The sequence below is a fragment of the Mytilus trossulus genome, unplaced genomic scaffold, assembly GCF_036588685.1.
Source record: "Mytilus trossulus isolate FHL-02 unplaced genomic scaffold, PNRI_Mtr1.1.1.hap1 h1tg000024l__unscaffolded, whole genome shotgun sequence".
NCBI lineage: Eukaryota > Metazoa > Mollusca > Bivalvia > Mytilida > Mytilidae > Mytilus > Mytilus trossulus.
Window position 1 is genome coordinate 1,788,041 of NW_026963290.1, and position 15,202 is coordinate 1,803,242.

A 15,202-nucleotide genomic window follows, 5' to 3' on the forward strand; every position below is an offset into this window, starting at 1 on the left:
CTTAGACCATTTTTTAAAATATTATCAAAGCATTCAATAAAAGTTGTTGTATCCTTTTCATTTTCAATACTATTGATATTGAATTGTTCATATGTGTTTTTTTATTTTACAGTTTTAATTGTTATTTTCACCCGAGAAAAATCAACACTTTACTGGATAAACAGAAAGTTAAATTCGCATCCAACTTCTTCAAAAGGTACAAAATTCATTTAAAAAACACTGTTATTGTAATGTCAAGTAGAAAAATAGAAACTACTATTCGATTTTAGGAGTACAGAATACTAGTTTAACAGTATTACATGTTATTTTCAACGAGATACGTGTTGTTTTGAAAATGAAAGTACGTATATGTCTGACAATTTTTTTCTCTGCAACATTGATATAAATTTCAGTATAACCTGTTACTCTTTTGTCATCAAGCAGCATATACATTATCTGCAGAAGTAAGGGACCCATAGTGAAGCATATTTGGCTGAACCTCAAAATTTCAACTGAAAAATCAATAGACCACTTTCGAGTTCATTGGTCATGTTGGTCACTGGAAAAAACTCGTCAATTATACACGCCTTTATGACGTCATTTACCAGATAGAGGGGGTCGCCTGTATTCCTGCACTATTTACGTTCATCAAGCGTCTTAGCGATCGTCATTGTGCAGGATAAACTAGAAATGATACATGTGATAGTTGTTCTGTATAGTACTTAAATGACAATTCCCTAATGACAGCAATACACCTTATCACTATTTGTTCGCCATTACTGGATATCACACAGGTTCCCATAAAAATTTTGACATCACAAAACAAAATATCTAACGCCACAATGGAAAATTGATTGTTGTAATGTGTCAAAATATCAAGCGGCTGGGTCAGCCGGCCGAGTAGGCAATTAGCGATAAGGTGTATATATATGCTGGTTGTCAATTTTGAGAATTCAATTTGCCGAATAAATCATACAATATAGAACTATAGTTTTCGAACCACTCACTCATCATTGGAATGGAAGTGATGACGTCCCTAAATGACTAAATCACTAAAACCAGAGTTTTTGACGGAAATGCATCGAACTCGAAAGTTGTCTATTAATAGACCACTGAGGGGGAATAAGGACCTTTATCAAGACTCTAGGATCAGGTATTTTTAAGCAGGAAATTCTTTTTTAGCTCACCTGGCCCAAAGGGCCAAGTGAGCTTTTCTGTCGTCCGTCGTCCAGCGTTAGCTTTTACAAAAATCTTCTCCTCTGAAACTACTGGGCCAAATTGAAGCAAACTTGGCCACAATCATCATTGGGGTATCTAGTTTAAAAAATGTGTGGCGTGACCCGGTCAACCAACCAAGATGGCCGCCATGGCTAAAAATAGAACATGGAGGTAAAATGCAGTTTTTGGCTTATAACTCAAAAACCAAAGCATTTAGAGGAAATCTGAATGTGATAGAAATGTTTATCAGGTCAAGATCTATCTGCCCTGAAATTTTCAGATGAATCGGTCAACCCGTTGTTGGGTTGCTGCCCCTGAATTGGTAATTTTGAGAAAATTTTGCTGTTTTTGGTTATTATCTTGAATATTTATTATAGATAAAGAGAAACTGTAAACAGCTATGATGTTCAGCAAAGTTAGATTAACAAATAAGTCAACATGATCGAAATGGTCAGTTGATTCGTTTAGGAGTTATCGCCCTTTATAGTCAATTTTTAACCATTTTTCGTAAATTAAAGTAATCTTTTACAAAAATCTTCTCCTCTGAAACCACTGGGCCAAATTAATCCAAACTTGGCCACAATCATCTTTGGGGTATCTTGTTAAAAAAGTGTGTGGCGTGATCCGGTCAACCAACCAAGATGGCCGCCACGGCTACAAATAGAACATGGGGGTAAAATGCAGTTTTTGGCTTATAACTCAAAAACCAAGGCAATTAGAGCAAATCTGACATGGGGGTATAATTATTTATCAGGTCAAGATCTATCTGCCCTGAAATTTTCAGACGAATCGCACAACCCGTTGTTGGGTTGCTGCCCCTAAATTTGTAATTTTGAGGAAATTTTGCTGTTTTTGGTTATTATCTTGAATATTATTATAGATAGGGATAAACTGTAAACAGCAATTATGTTCAGCAAAGTAAGATTGACAAATAAGTCAACATGACCGAAATGGTCAGTTGACCCCTTTAGGAGTTATTGCCCTTTATAGTCAATTTTTAACAATTTTCATAAAATTTGTAAATTTGTATTAACATTTTCCACTGAAACTACTGGGCCAAGTTCATTATAGATAGAGATAAATTGTAAGCAGCAAGACTGTTTAGTAAAGTAAGATTTACAAACACATCACCATCACCAAAACACAATTTTGTCATGAATCCATCTGCTTCCTTTGTTTAATATTCACATAAACCAAGGTGAGCGACACAGGCTCTTTAGAGCCTCTAGTTTTTAATGTTGTGATGTTGTGATTTAAATCTTATTAAATTTAGGACCATTGGATTTCATGTTTATAAGACTGGGATTTTTTTCACAATCAAGAATTTTCGGCTCTCCCTTGACACCATTTGCAAGAATTGTCTTGAGGAAACAATGATAGTTTGTTGGAAGGGGAGGATAAATGGCTGACCTGTGTTATTGAGAGAGAGCCATATCTCGATCTTGCATGTACATATGTAAAAGACACCCTTGTAGATTTTGAAAAAAAGAGAAGGCTAATGCTGCTACAAGGCAGCACAGCCACTCGCACACACAAAGTGAAAATGGATTAATATAAGTTACAAAACATGTTTCCCAATCCACTATGAATAAAGGAGTAGGTCCGGTATGTGCCTATTTTCTCAAATTTCAGGTTCATCTAATAAAGTGTTTTGGACACTTTTTAAACACTGAGGTGTCTATTATAATTGATTAAATTAGTTAATGTGAACAATGTTAACTGATTAAGTCATAAAAAAACATTCGATTCTTGAAAGCTTTAATATGAAAAATCTATCAAATATGCAAAAAAAAATCGCCACTTTTTAGATGGTTTTTGTCAAAATGAAAGTGACCGCATCTGTTTTCATCCTCAACCTGTTATTGTAAAGCAAAATGTTATCCGGTTGAAATTTGATCTAGAGGAAAAAATGTTACAGAATAGTTGTTGTTATTTTTTTATCCAGGGAAAATATTTCCATGCGATATTTTTTCCTTTGCTGTAAAATTCTATCTGGGTAGTTAACTTATTGAATAGTTATTAGAAAAAACTTATTCTTTACAAATACTATGAAATAATAATAGTGTATTTGAATTCAACCTATATTGTAAAGAAATGTATTATAATGGAATTATTTTCCAAATTATCATTAAAAATAAATTCCTGAAAAAAATCAAGTAAATATCATAAAAAGAAAATTATCATTAATTAACATAAGAAAGAAAAATATCTTTTGAATATAAATTGCTCATAATTACCTCCCTTTGATAAATTATGCAAATTTGTTCTTCCTTTGTGAAACATTTTATAATTAAAGTCGGGTATATATTGATTGCGAGTAACCTACATACTAGTTAATGGGACTATATGATTTGAAATATGATATGGCAAATATATACCAGTACATACTATCCGCATAACACAGATAGATTTTCACTCCTCTGGAAAAAATCTACCTGTGAAATACCATGCATGGAAAAAAATTAACTTGACAAATTATCCTCAGGATAAAATATCACAGAGGAAGAAATAAACCGTTACACATATTGTATTGTCAAAATCACCCCATTTATGTTTAGCAGAAGCATTCTACCAGATTAATTTCCAATAAATAGCTTAACTAGTACATTTTTACAATTTTGTAAAACTGCAAAATTTTAGGGCCAAAAAGGGGTCTTACAATAAAATTGAATACAATCAAGATCCAGACTCTCTTTTTCTTGTCTGACTAATGTAAAAGAAAGCATGAGAAAAAAGTAAAGATCTATCATTTATATAAGTGTTTGTCAAATGAATTTGATTTTTGTAGGACCAGCATGACAAGTAGAATTGGAGCTGGACGAGTAGATTTTCCAGTCCACTGGTCTGGCTGGCCAGTACTCTAAAAAGCTAAAATTTGATAAGTGGTTGGAAAAAAACGATTCTATATTTCATTAATTGCATGAACTATTCGTCAAAATGAATTCTTATAAAATGTATAATCATGATAATCTGCCATGCTGTCATTATGGAATTGTGACTAAGTAAAAATTGACAATTATGAAGATGCCTGTTGAACTTTAACATTGCAGGGATACAGAGGGTCCATCTGTTAAACTATGTCATAATGGTGTGTGCACAATTGATGCACTATAATACTGGGAGGGGGGGGGGGTAAAATTCTGCAAGTTTTGTATATATCTAAAATCGATTTTTACATATATCCCTATTGGTAAATCAATTTTTCCCAAATTAAGTTAAGAGAGGGTTGTGGGGGTCAGTGAAAAACTATGTGAATTAAGTTTTTTATGCTACATTTAACTTTTGATTTCGTCCCTAACATCCTGTGGCAAAATATTTCATGCATATATATTCAGGCCAAGAACATATTTACAATAAATACATTAGGTTTATTAATTATACTACATTTCTCATCTTACACATGTTACATGAACATGATGTACACGTCAGGTTTCAGATTTAACATCCCTAATCCAACTTGATCCAAAATCATATGCTTTGACAACTGTCTATGTAAAGGCCATCATGTTTGTTTGAAAACTGATGAGCATTTTCTTTTTTATACATGTATTGTAAACTCAGAATCTATTGCATGCATCTATTATTGTGATTTTGTCATTTTAGACAGAAATGCAATTTTAATTTTTGCAATATTGAGAAAAATTGTGTTTCATACAAAAAAAAAATCAAAATTTATTTGAGTTTAAATTCTTGTGATTATAACTTTTATTGAAAAAATAAAAACATAATGCAATCAGTTCTGAATTTACAGTAATGTAAATTATATTATTAAATTTAATTATTTTTTTATCAAACAGAATTTACAGAGAAATGAACAATTAACTAACAGGCTATTATCATGATTATCATGACTATTTCAACTTGGAATTGTCAATTGTTTTTAATAATCGAATTTGCACAATATATGTTGTGCTTGAAATTATTAATAATTTCCAAGTTTATTCTGTATTATCGCTATTTTGCGCATTTTTCTTTTGATCTTTTTTTGTGATAATTTTCATATCATGCTTCTTGCCCGAGATGAAAAAAATATCGCTAGAAACTAAGCAGGCACGTGCATTGCTAACGAAATTGACATTGAAATTGACAACGTTGTCATAGGTAAAATAGCGATAAACAGATTATCATTGGTAATCTCAACTCGATTGCTTTTCTCACTTTCGCTGTACCAGCTCAAGCGGGAAAATCAATCTCGTTGAGATGACCAATGATAATCTATAATTATAATGTTTTGAGCAGTGCATAATTATAACACTTCCATCCACTGATTTTGTATAGTCCAATTAGATAGTGTTTTGCATGGCACAGTGTAACATTCTATTAAAAATGTGATATCTTCTTTGTAAAAGAAGTGTTGTGTGTCACACAAAACATTGAAATATATATTATAGAATAAACATGGAATTTATTAAAAATTTCCACTCAAGAAATTATGCAAATTCCATAATTTAGATTAATTCCAAGTTGCAATAATAGACTAATAACTGTAGTATTTAGTTTAGAGAGGTGGTATAATACTCACAAGGGAAAAATAACATTTATATAATTCATATATTTTATATTTTCAGATAGATATATGTTTGACATTTTCGTCAGACATATTATCCGATCACAACACAAACTATAAGAGTAGTCATCTTTTGTAATCAGCTGAACACCACTACCCAATTCAAGTATTTTGATTTATCTATGGCAGATACTTCAATACAATTTGACCGTGTCCTAACAGAAGAATGTCAGGTGAAGGAAATCAAAGTGAACAGCCTTCAGTAGGCAAAACTGACAGTGAGAAAAAAGAGAGCACACTGGCAGATTCTAGTTCGACTGATCTAAATGTTGAAGGGGATCAAAATGATAAGTCAGGACTTGTGGCAATAGAAGACGAAGCAATAACCAACAACAGAGAAGGCAATAGGACAAGTGATAAACTAGTCAATGTTGATGAGAGTGAGTCTGAAGTAGATAATCAAAATAAAGAGGAATTAAAGCCAGATAATATAGACAGTAATACTGACAGTGAGTCCAACCAAGGCAAACAAAAAGAAGCAGATTCAAAGCCAGATACAGGAGAGAGTGTTGCAGGTCTTAAAAATCCAGTTATAGAGAAAAGAACTGAAGATCCTCAAAGCTCAGCTGATAATGAAGATGAACAACCAGTAAAAGGTTGCAGTGAGAAACAAAACTCATTACATCAAAACAGTGACAATTCAAAAGGGTTTGTGGATAGTGAAACTGTAAGAAGAATAGTGAAAGAAGAATTAATTAAAGACAAAAAGGCAAAAGAAGAATTGAATAAAGACAAAAAGGTGAAAGGAGAATTAAATAAAGACAAAAAATCATTGACAAAAATGCAGACTGGATTTATGTAAGTCTTCCAAAAACTCATGTTAACACACATATAAAGCATGTAAAAGTAAAAAAAATAATAATACAAACTAAGATCAGAGAATCCATTTAATAGTATGAGTTTCTTGGATTTTGAATCTGGATGTAAAATTAAGCAGGACATTTTAAACCCAAACATTAGAAAAGCAGTGATACATGTATACAAATAGTTAAAACCATTAGACGCTATATATATATATATACATGTATGACCAAAATGTACCAAAAAGACGGTTATTGATCTCAATTAAATTCATTCAAAGTCCTGTACATGGCACAAACACATTTTTTTTATTGATATATTTATAGTCAATGAGTTTTAATTCACTGACTTTCACAGAAACTGCCTCTTTTAGAAAGTCATGAAAGTGACACATTTTTAAACATATCAATCAATGGGAGATAACTCAATATTTTTACAAAATACTCTTCATATTCTTCATTGATTATAGCATGGAAGTAATATTTACATATAACTTCCATGATCATACAGAAAAGAAATGTTTAATCAATAATGCATTTATAATTGGGTCATACTCTTAGGAATTTTTAATTATTATTTAAAGAAACTAAAGGTCAAAGTGTGATGGATATTTAAACTGGTTTTACCCCACATTTTGTGCCTGTACAAAGTCAGTCTATTTGGACAAATATTTGCTTTTCCATTGTTTGTCTAATTTTATTAAGTGTTGTGTCAGTGGAAGCTGCTGTCATTTGTGTAGTCACTACTGAATTTATCATGTTTTTTATGCCCCACCTACGATAGTAGAGGGGCATTATGTTTTCTGGTTTGTGCCTCAGTTTGTTCGTTCGTCCGTCTGTGCGTTTGTCTGTGGGTCTGTCTGTGCGTCCGTTTGTCCCGCTTCAGATTAAAGTTTTTGGTCGAGGTAGTTTTTGATGAAGTTGAAGTCCAATCAATTTGAAACTTCAACTTAAGTACACATGTTCCCCATGATATGATCTTTCTAATTTTATATGAATTTCATGGTAAGTATATTTAACCCTATAAATTCATATAAAATCTCTTCTTGAGATTTCAAAAATTACCATTTTAATGCCAAATTATAGTTTTGACCCCAATTACATGGTCCACTGAACATAGAAAATGATAGTGCAAAGTTCAGGTTAAAGTTTTTGGTCAAGGTAGTTTTTGATGAAGTTAAAGTTACATCAACTTGAAACTTAGTACACATGTTCCCTATGACATGATTTTTCTAATTTTAATTCCAAATTAAAGTTCTGACCCCAATTTTCACGGTCCACTGAACACAGAAAATGATAGTGCGAGTGGGGGCATCCGTGTACTATGGACACATTCTTGTTATGCTTTACAAACATCACTGACTCTTATATATATTAACACCACTTCTTTGTGCAAATGTTGTAGTTTTGAAAATACATGCATGTTCAAAGATACTCAAAGTATACATATAAGACAGCTACCCAGCAACACAGCTGTAATCAACAGAAAATGAAAACTGAAGATTTATTTGAATAATGTATCTTAATAATTATATTTATTTTATTTCAGATCATTTACTGCGTTCTTTTTAGGAGGAGGCCTGATGTCATATTGGTGGACTCCACACTATCATGACTATACAAATACAACATATGTACTAAGTGATAATATCACTCAATCTAGTATAGTCATGGAGGACGTAACACAGAAACTCTTACAATGTCAAGCCAACTTGACACAGATAAAGCAAGATTTCAGTTATGTTCATGAGGGTTTTACTGTATTAAAAAATGAAGTCACAGATGTATCTAATGGTATCACTGGTACCATTGAAAATGCGAAAGAAGAAATGAAAGAGGATTACCTTCTGTTGAAAAGGGACATAAAGATCTTGACTGGAACACAGCAAATCCATGGCAATAAGTACATAACATATTCTGGTAAGAACATTCTTTGCAATGATAAAGTTTTAGTCCACTACTTCTAAAAGACAATAAACTTATACATGTATATTACCTGTATTTATACTATTTTGTCTCAGTTCTCGTTTGTAATGATTCAATGTCAGTGGTAAGCTTATTTATTTTGTCCTTAAAATCACTATGCAAGCAAGAAAAACTGTTGAGTGGCTACAGTGAATTGTCTTGCATACATGGCATATATGATTTTAAAAGTAACATGCTCAGGGGAGGGGGAGTTTGGGCACTTCAATACTTTATCGATAAGGGTGCCACTTGGGTTCTATTACCCTACCCTTTTCATATAATTTAGATTTCTAAAATGCAACCCTTTACATATATTGCATAGGTAAAAATATTACTTTTCCCATATTGTTTGGGTATATGTGGGGTGTAATGTAAAAGTGGAATACCAATGTGTCTAAAGAGAGAAAATTGGTTGATAAAAAAATATTGGGGAACACCAAAAGAGATGACAGACGAAAAAGTTATGGAACTTTATTGACCTTATCTTTTTTCTGTTAGTTTGCCAGTCCTAGATATTCAATTTCATATATTTTCAAGCTTGAAAAGGTGATCTATATAACGGAATTTGATGAGACTGTCATCAAAGTGAGAGGGTTAGCGCTATAAAACCAGGTTTAATCCACCATTTTCTACATTTGAAAATGCCGGTAACAAATCAGGAATATGGCAGTTCTTGTCCATTCATTTTTGAGTGTTTTGTTATTTGATTTTGCCGTGTGATTATGGACTTTCCAAATTGATTTTCCTCTAGGTTCAGTATTTTTGTGATTTTTTTTGTGACTTTTTTCCAGCACTTCATAATGAATACTATCAAAGTCAAATCATAATTATTTATTGCACTAATACCACAAATATCAAGAGTATTTTACATGTTTTATGTAAACAAAATGCAATGTGCGCTATGTCTTCATGGTCTTTGTTGGTTAATCTTTCTGTTTTCTTATTGTTCATGATGTATGTATACACGATACACAGTCTTGCTGTAGAGTCCATTAAATCTGTTTTATTTTGAACTCCAAATTTTTAAAACATTTCTATAATTATGATTAAATAAATTAAAACAACATTTTGTTTTTTCAGAAACGATATTTTTTCTGATAGCTGGTCTAATCCTAGAGCCATTGATAATCTTTCTGTTGTATAAATATTTACCATGGAGGAGTACAACTAGTAATCATGATCCTGATGCACCTGTCCGTGATGGTCCAAGTGCACAGCCACAGGCCGAAACTGAACTTTATGTAAGTATGTTGTAGAAGAATGGTTGTCATGGTGATCCAATCGATTTGCTACTTGCAAATATAGTTCATTTTTATTTCACGGTCCACTGAACATAGAAAATGATATTGCGGATGGGGCATTTGTGTACTGGGGACACATTCTTGTTTTATATTGTGATGTTACTCTATTATCAGAATTTATCTTAGATAAGGGTGAAGGTTGGTACCTATTAAAAAACGTTTAAACCCACTGCATTTGTTAACACCTATCCAAAGTCAAAAATCTGATGTTCATTAGTTGTTATTGTGGATGAGGTTCATAATTGTTTTCAAGATGGCTGCCATTCGTATGATAGTACTCAGAATAATGTTTATACAGACATTTGACAATCTTAAACATTTGACAAAATATCTGATTTATGACAATGTTTTTATAATTAAGGATTTTAAGTTAAACTGTCTTTGAAAACTATGTGTATGGTTTTTCATAACTTTAAATTTTTATTTGAGCAGAACAGGCGGAATACACCAAGAAGAACGAATATACTAGATAAGATATGCAGTGGGAACTTGGAGGAATCTATTTGTATCCTGAGTTTCTATGAGGAAACACAGGACATGCATCGTAGTATGTTAACATCGGCATTGCAACATAAAGATTTTCCAATGAAGCCATTCTTATTACAACTCGCTGATCCAGATGCATTGTCTATTCCAAGATGTCGCTTTGTTTTTGTATTTGTTGATTTTAATGAAAGGAATGTTATTTTAGAGACCCCTGGCCAAGATCTCGGTGATAAGAAAGTAGTTACTGTCAGGGCTTGTCAGAAAATGGGAGGTAAGACAATAAGTATAATCTAACTGACCGTACAAATATAAAAAAAGAAGATGTGGTATGATTGCCAATGAGACAACTATCCACAAAAGACAAAATGACACAAATATTTACAACTATAGGTCACCGTACGGGATACAAATACTTGTTCAAAGTTAGCTTTTTTCAGAAGGCATGCTTGAAATCATCAGAAATTAATTTCAAACTTTCAAAACAGGGGCCTTCCTTATTTTGAACACATAACACTAAATCTTCAGGGATATGGCATGAAATTAAACTTTGTCTTGATTTTGTTCACAAAATTCCATCCAACTATTGTTTTTTTTAGTTCAAAAGTTCTTAGTTGTACAGATACACCAGACATACAGATAAACTGGATAGACAAAATTGTCTTTTTTCTAAATTAAAGAGGTGTTGCACAGATAGCTCTTAGATTTCACTGTATTTTTGACATATTAACTATTATTTCTGTTTGTTTTGCTTATACAATGTTGTCAATAATATGAAATATGTGTGACTCTTATACAAATGAGAGGAATCACTAGCTTTAAAACCAGGTTTAATCCACCATTTTCTACATATTCAAGGAAATGTCTGTACTTATTCGGGAATATAACATTTGTTTTTTATTTGTTTTGTTGCTTTTGAAGTTTAGATTTTGCAATTTGATAAATGATATTCTGTTTGGAATTTTATCATGGAGTTCTTTATTTTGGGTATTTTACTTTTTCATAGAATTTTTTACCAATTGTTGAATGATAAAAAAATGAAATTGTGTTTTTTTCTATCAGACTGCTTAGTCTTGATTGAACTAAACATATTTATTTATTCATGATTCAGCTTATTCAACCATTTTAAGTGTGTCTTCATTATCTAAAACTGTTTTCTTCTTTCATTTACAGCTGATGTGTTTGTTATATATACAAGGGACAGAGATTCAAGTCATTTGGGTGATGGCAAGCTGTACAACAAGGACTTGTCAGCCTTTACAAAACATGATCTATTAAAAGAACTGACAGCTAAAAACAGAGGACTTAGTGTAAATGATACATTTTCTTCATACCAGAAAAGTCACATCAGGAGAATTGTTCTGAAAAAATGACAAAGTTCTTACTTTTTGTATTTATAATCAATGTTTTTTTTTATGATTTATACATTCAATTTCACAACTGAAATAGTTACCATGCTGTATTGATATAACTTAGAGGCTATTCCAGAAATTACAAAATGAAGTGATCCAGAGGCATTTAATTAAAATATATGGTTGATGGAGCTTATTTAGCTTGCGGCATTAGAACCCATTGGAACCTCCCCCCTCTTTTTTCTGACCATCAATGCATTTGAATGGGGACATATAGTTGGACCCCCTTTTGAAAATGGCTACATCAGCTCCTGCTGATGCTGATGCACCAATTTTGGCAATTAATACCTTTCATTTCTGCATTAAATTTACATATTATGAATACTGACTCACTCTTACTATTGTTATATTATATAACTTAAGTAAAATGATTCTGAGTTCAAAGACACCTCTGTTCTATTATTACAAAGTTTTTTAAAGAAAAAAGTCACATATTTTTCATACAGAATTTGAATTACAGTGAAGTATTTATTTTTGTGACATTATGTCACATACAAGTTAACATGTTTTTCATTGTATCTGCACAAATTTATTTATAGTGAATTATTTGTCATAATATAATAAAGCCTGGAAAAAACAAACTTGCAACCTTCTAGTCCTCAGTTTCTTTTCTTTTTTAGCTTGCTTGCTTAGATTTATGCATATTTGCTTAGGTTTTATATTATACATGTGTTTTATTTATATGTGTATTGTTATTTGTTTTTTTAAATGTCAAGTCAGCTAAGAGCTCTCCAGAGTTCATGTTTACTGTGTTAATTTGTACATATGACTCTGAATAAAATTTACTTACTTACTTACTTGCTTAAGCCACAACTAACAAACTGAATTTTTGATATTTACAATACATTGACTTTTTTCTGGAGAATTCACCTTATTCATGTATATATTGAACAAAAAATTGCCAGAATACATAGCAGATAAACCTATGCCATGATAAGTGCTCTTTTCAGTTAGATATGGAGTGCTTTGCAGTACAAGCAAATAAAAATGTTCCTGAGCATTTATTTTTATGTTTTGTGATTTGATGGCTATATATATAGCCATAATGTAATTACTAATGCTATGATATTAACATTATACAAATTGAATGTGTAGGAATTATCGTGGAGTGCAGAATATGCTTTATCAATTCTTTTCTCTGTTTTTCTGTTAAGACCATCGTCTTTGTGTTCTGTGTAATTGCTTTAAATCTTGGTACACTATGGATTATGATATAAACCATTTCAGAATTATTGCACCAGGAAGTTATCATTCTTATTAGAATGAATTGATTATATATTTTTTAAATTCCAATTGCAAATTTTACATGATAACTGTTTAATAATACAAACGAACTTAAGGTGGTACCTAACACTACAGGGAGATAACTCTGTAAAGTCAGCTTAACGTTTTAATTACGTTGTGTTGTAAAAGAAATATTAAGCTGCTCAATGATCGAAATTGGAGTTTGTCAAATTGCTATATAACCAGTGTAATTTTTCTGACAAAACGAAACGGCGTCAAAACTTTTAAAATTTTTACATGTTTGTTAATGACAAAATTTTATGAAAATTAAACCAGCCAAATTAATTTTAGTGAAAGTGTTGGGTACCACCTTAAAATAGCTCATCAACAAATAATTCACATTGGCATTATTAAAATACACAGTATATGATTTTGCTTGATTGACTAACTGTGATTTCAGTTTGTTTGTGTATAATTTTTATTTGTGTTCAGAAAAGGTGTGCTTTGTTATTAACTTTTTGAAATTTTTTAAAATAAAGTTTATTTTATCTTAACTCTCTTTTTTAGCTCACCTTCCAAAAGCAAATCTTAGCTTTTGTCATCACAAATAAGTGAATATGACCAAAATTGTCAATTGATCTCTTAAGGAGTTATTTCCCTTTAAGGAAAATTTTCAGTTTGGTAATCATGTGTGTATACAGCCGCAAAATTTATTGGTCAGGGTCATCCAAAGACATTCGGTTAATTCACAATGAATTAGTGTATTGCACAAAAATAAAAAAAATGAATATTATTCAAATCATATAACCAATAAAAGATCCAAAAAACATGTTTAAATGGCGATTAAAGCCACTTATGAATATATATAATGATTCATTTAATGTATAGATTATTGTGGTTTTCCTACACATTGATATCGTAAAATATCAGCCACAAGCCATAATGTGAACCTTTTTGTCGAGTGAGCGCAGGAAACAATCTTTAAGTTTCACATTGTGTGGAGCGACTGATATTTTATGATACATACAAAGAAAACCCGATTATCTATATATCTTTCTATTACTGGTATTTTCCCACTTCCTTTTGCTAAGACAGTTTTACGCTTGATGTCACTGATAAATTCTTCTCTTACATTGTGACGTCTCTGATAATGCCTGGTCTCATGTTGAAGACTTGATACAAGATGGAGCGACAGAGTAGGGTGATATAGGCGTAGGGAAGGACGTTATTCTGATTGGCTAACTGCAATCTGGAGTTATTTCTTAATCAACTTCATTACACAATGAATTTTATCATTTTTATCATCACTTGGCGTCCGGCTTCGTCATCCGTCGTTAACTTTTACAAAAATCTTCTCCTCTGAAACTGCTGGGCCAAACTTAACCAAACATGGCCACAATCATTATTAGGGTATCTAGATAAAAAATGTGTCCGGTGACGTGGCCAACCAACCAAGATGGCTGCCATGGCTAAAAATAGAACATAGGGGTAAAATGCAGATTTTGGTTTATTACTCAAAAACCAAAGCATTTGAAGCAAATCTGATGGGGTAAAATTGTTAATCAGGTCAAGCTCTATCTGCTCTAAAATTTTGAGATGAATCGGACAACCCGTTATTAGGTTGCTGCCCCTGAGTTGATTATTTGAAGGAAATTTTGCTGTTTTTGGTCACTATCTTGAATGTTATTATAGATAGAGATTAACTGCAAACAGCTAAAATGTTCTGCAAAATTAGATTTACAAATAAGTCAACAGGACCAAAATGGTCAGTTGACCCCTTTAGGAGTTATTGCTCTTTATAGTCTATTTTTAACAATTTTTTCGTAAATCTTAATTGACTTTTACAAAAATCTTCTCCTCTGAAACTACTAGACCAAATTTAACCAAACATGGCCGAAATCATTATTAGGGTATCTAGTTTAAAAATTGTGTCCAGTGACGCGGCCAACCAACCAAGATGGCTGCCATGGCTAAAAATGGAACATAGGGCTTAAATGCAGGTTAAGATCTATCTGCCCTGAAATTTTAAGATGGATCGGACAACTCGTTGTTAGCCAAAGTTAAGTTTTTGAGTTTTGGTCTTTTTATCTAATACTACATGCCATTTGTCAAGTATATTTGGTGTATGAAAATATTATATCATCTTTATGTCAGTCGCACAGGTTTTATTTGAGCGCGACCTCATTTTCACGGTTCATTGCAGTGTTAAGTTTTTGTAATTTGGTCTTTTTTTCTTAAACTATAAGTAATGGG

General features: G+C 31.9%; 1 protein-coding gene across 1 annotated transcript; it reads left to right on the top strand.

The window, feature by feature from the left end:
• Positions 1-112: 112 nt before the first annotated feature.
• On the top strand, positions 113-13,205 carry LOC134698897 (uncharacterized). The gene is made up of 6 exons (XM_063560577.1): positions 113-196; positions 5,766-6,562; positions 8,114-8,484; positions 9,610-9,770; positions 10,263-10,587; positions 11,487-13,205. The coding sequence occupies exons 2-6, from the start codon at positions 5,931-5,933 to the stop codon at positions 11,684-11,686; spliced, it is 1,689 nt and encodes a 562-aa protein (XP_063416647.1). The 5' UTR covers positions 113-196; positions 5,766-5,930; the 3' UTR covers positions 11,687-13,205.
• Positions 13,206-15,202: the final 1,997 nt, after the last annotated feature.

Bases quoted from the DNA above. Each gene is read 5' to 3' on its own strand.
- LOC134698897 (XM_063560577.1), top strand. From the start codon at position 5,931: ATGTCAGGTGAAGGAAATCAAAGTGAACAGCCTTCAGTAGGCAAAACT. The intron at 6,563-8,113 runs GTAAGTCTTCCA...ATTTTATTTCAG, and splicing joins AAAATGCAGACTGGATTTAT to ATCATTTACTGCGTTCTTTT. The intron at 9,771-10,262 runs GTAAGTATGTTG...TTATTTGAGCAG, and splicing joins AGGCCGAAACTGAACTTTAT to AACAGGCGGAATACACCAAG.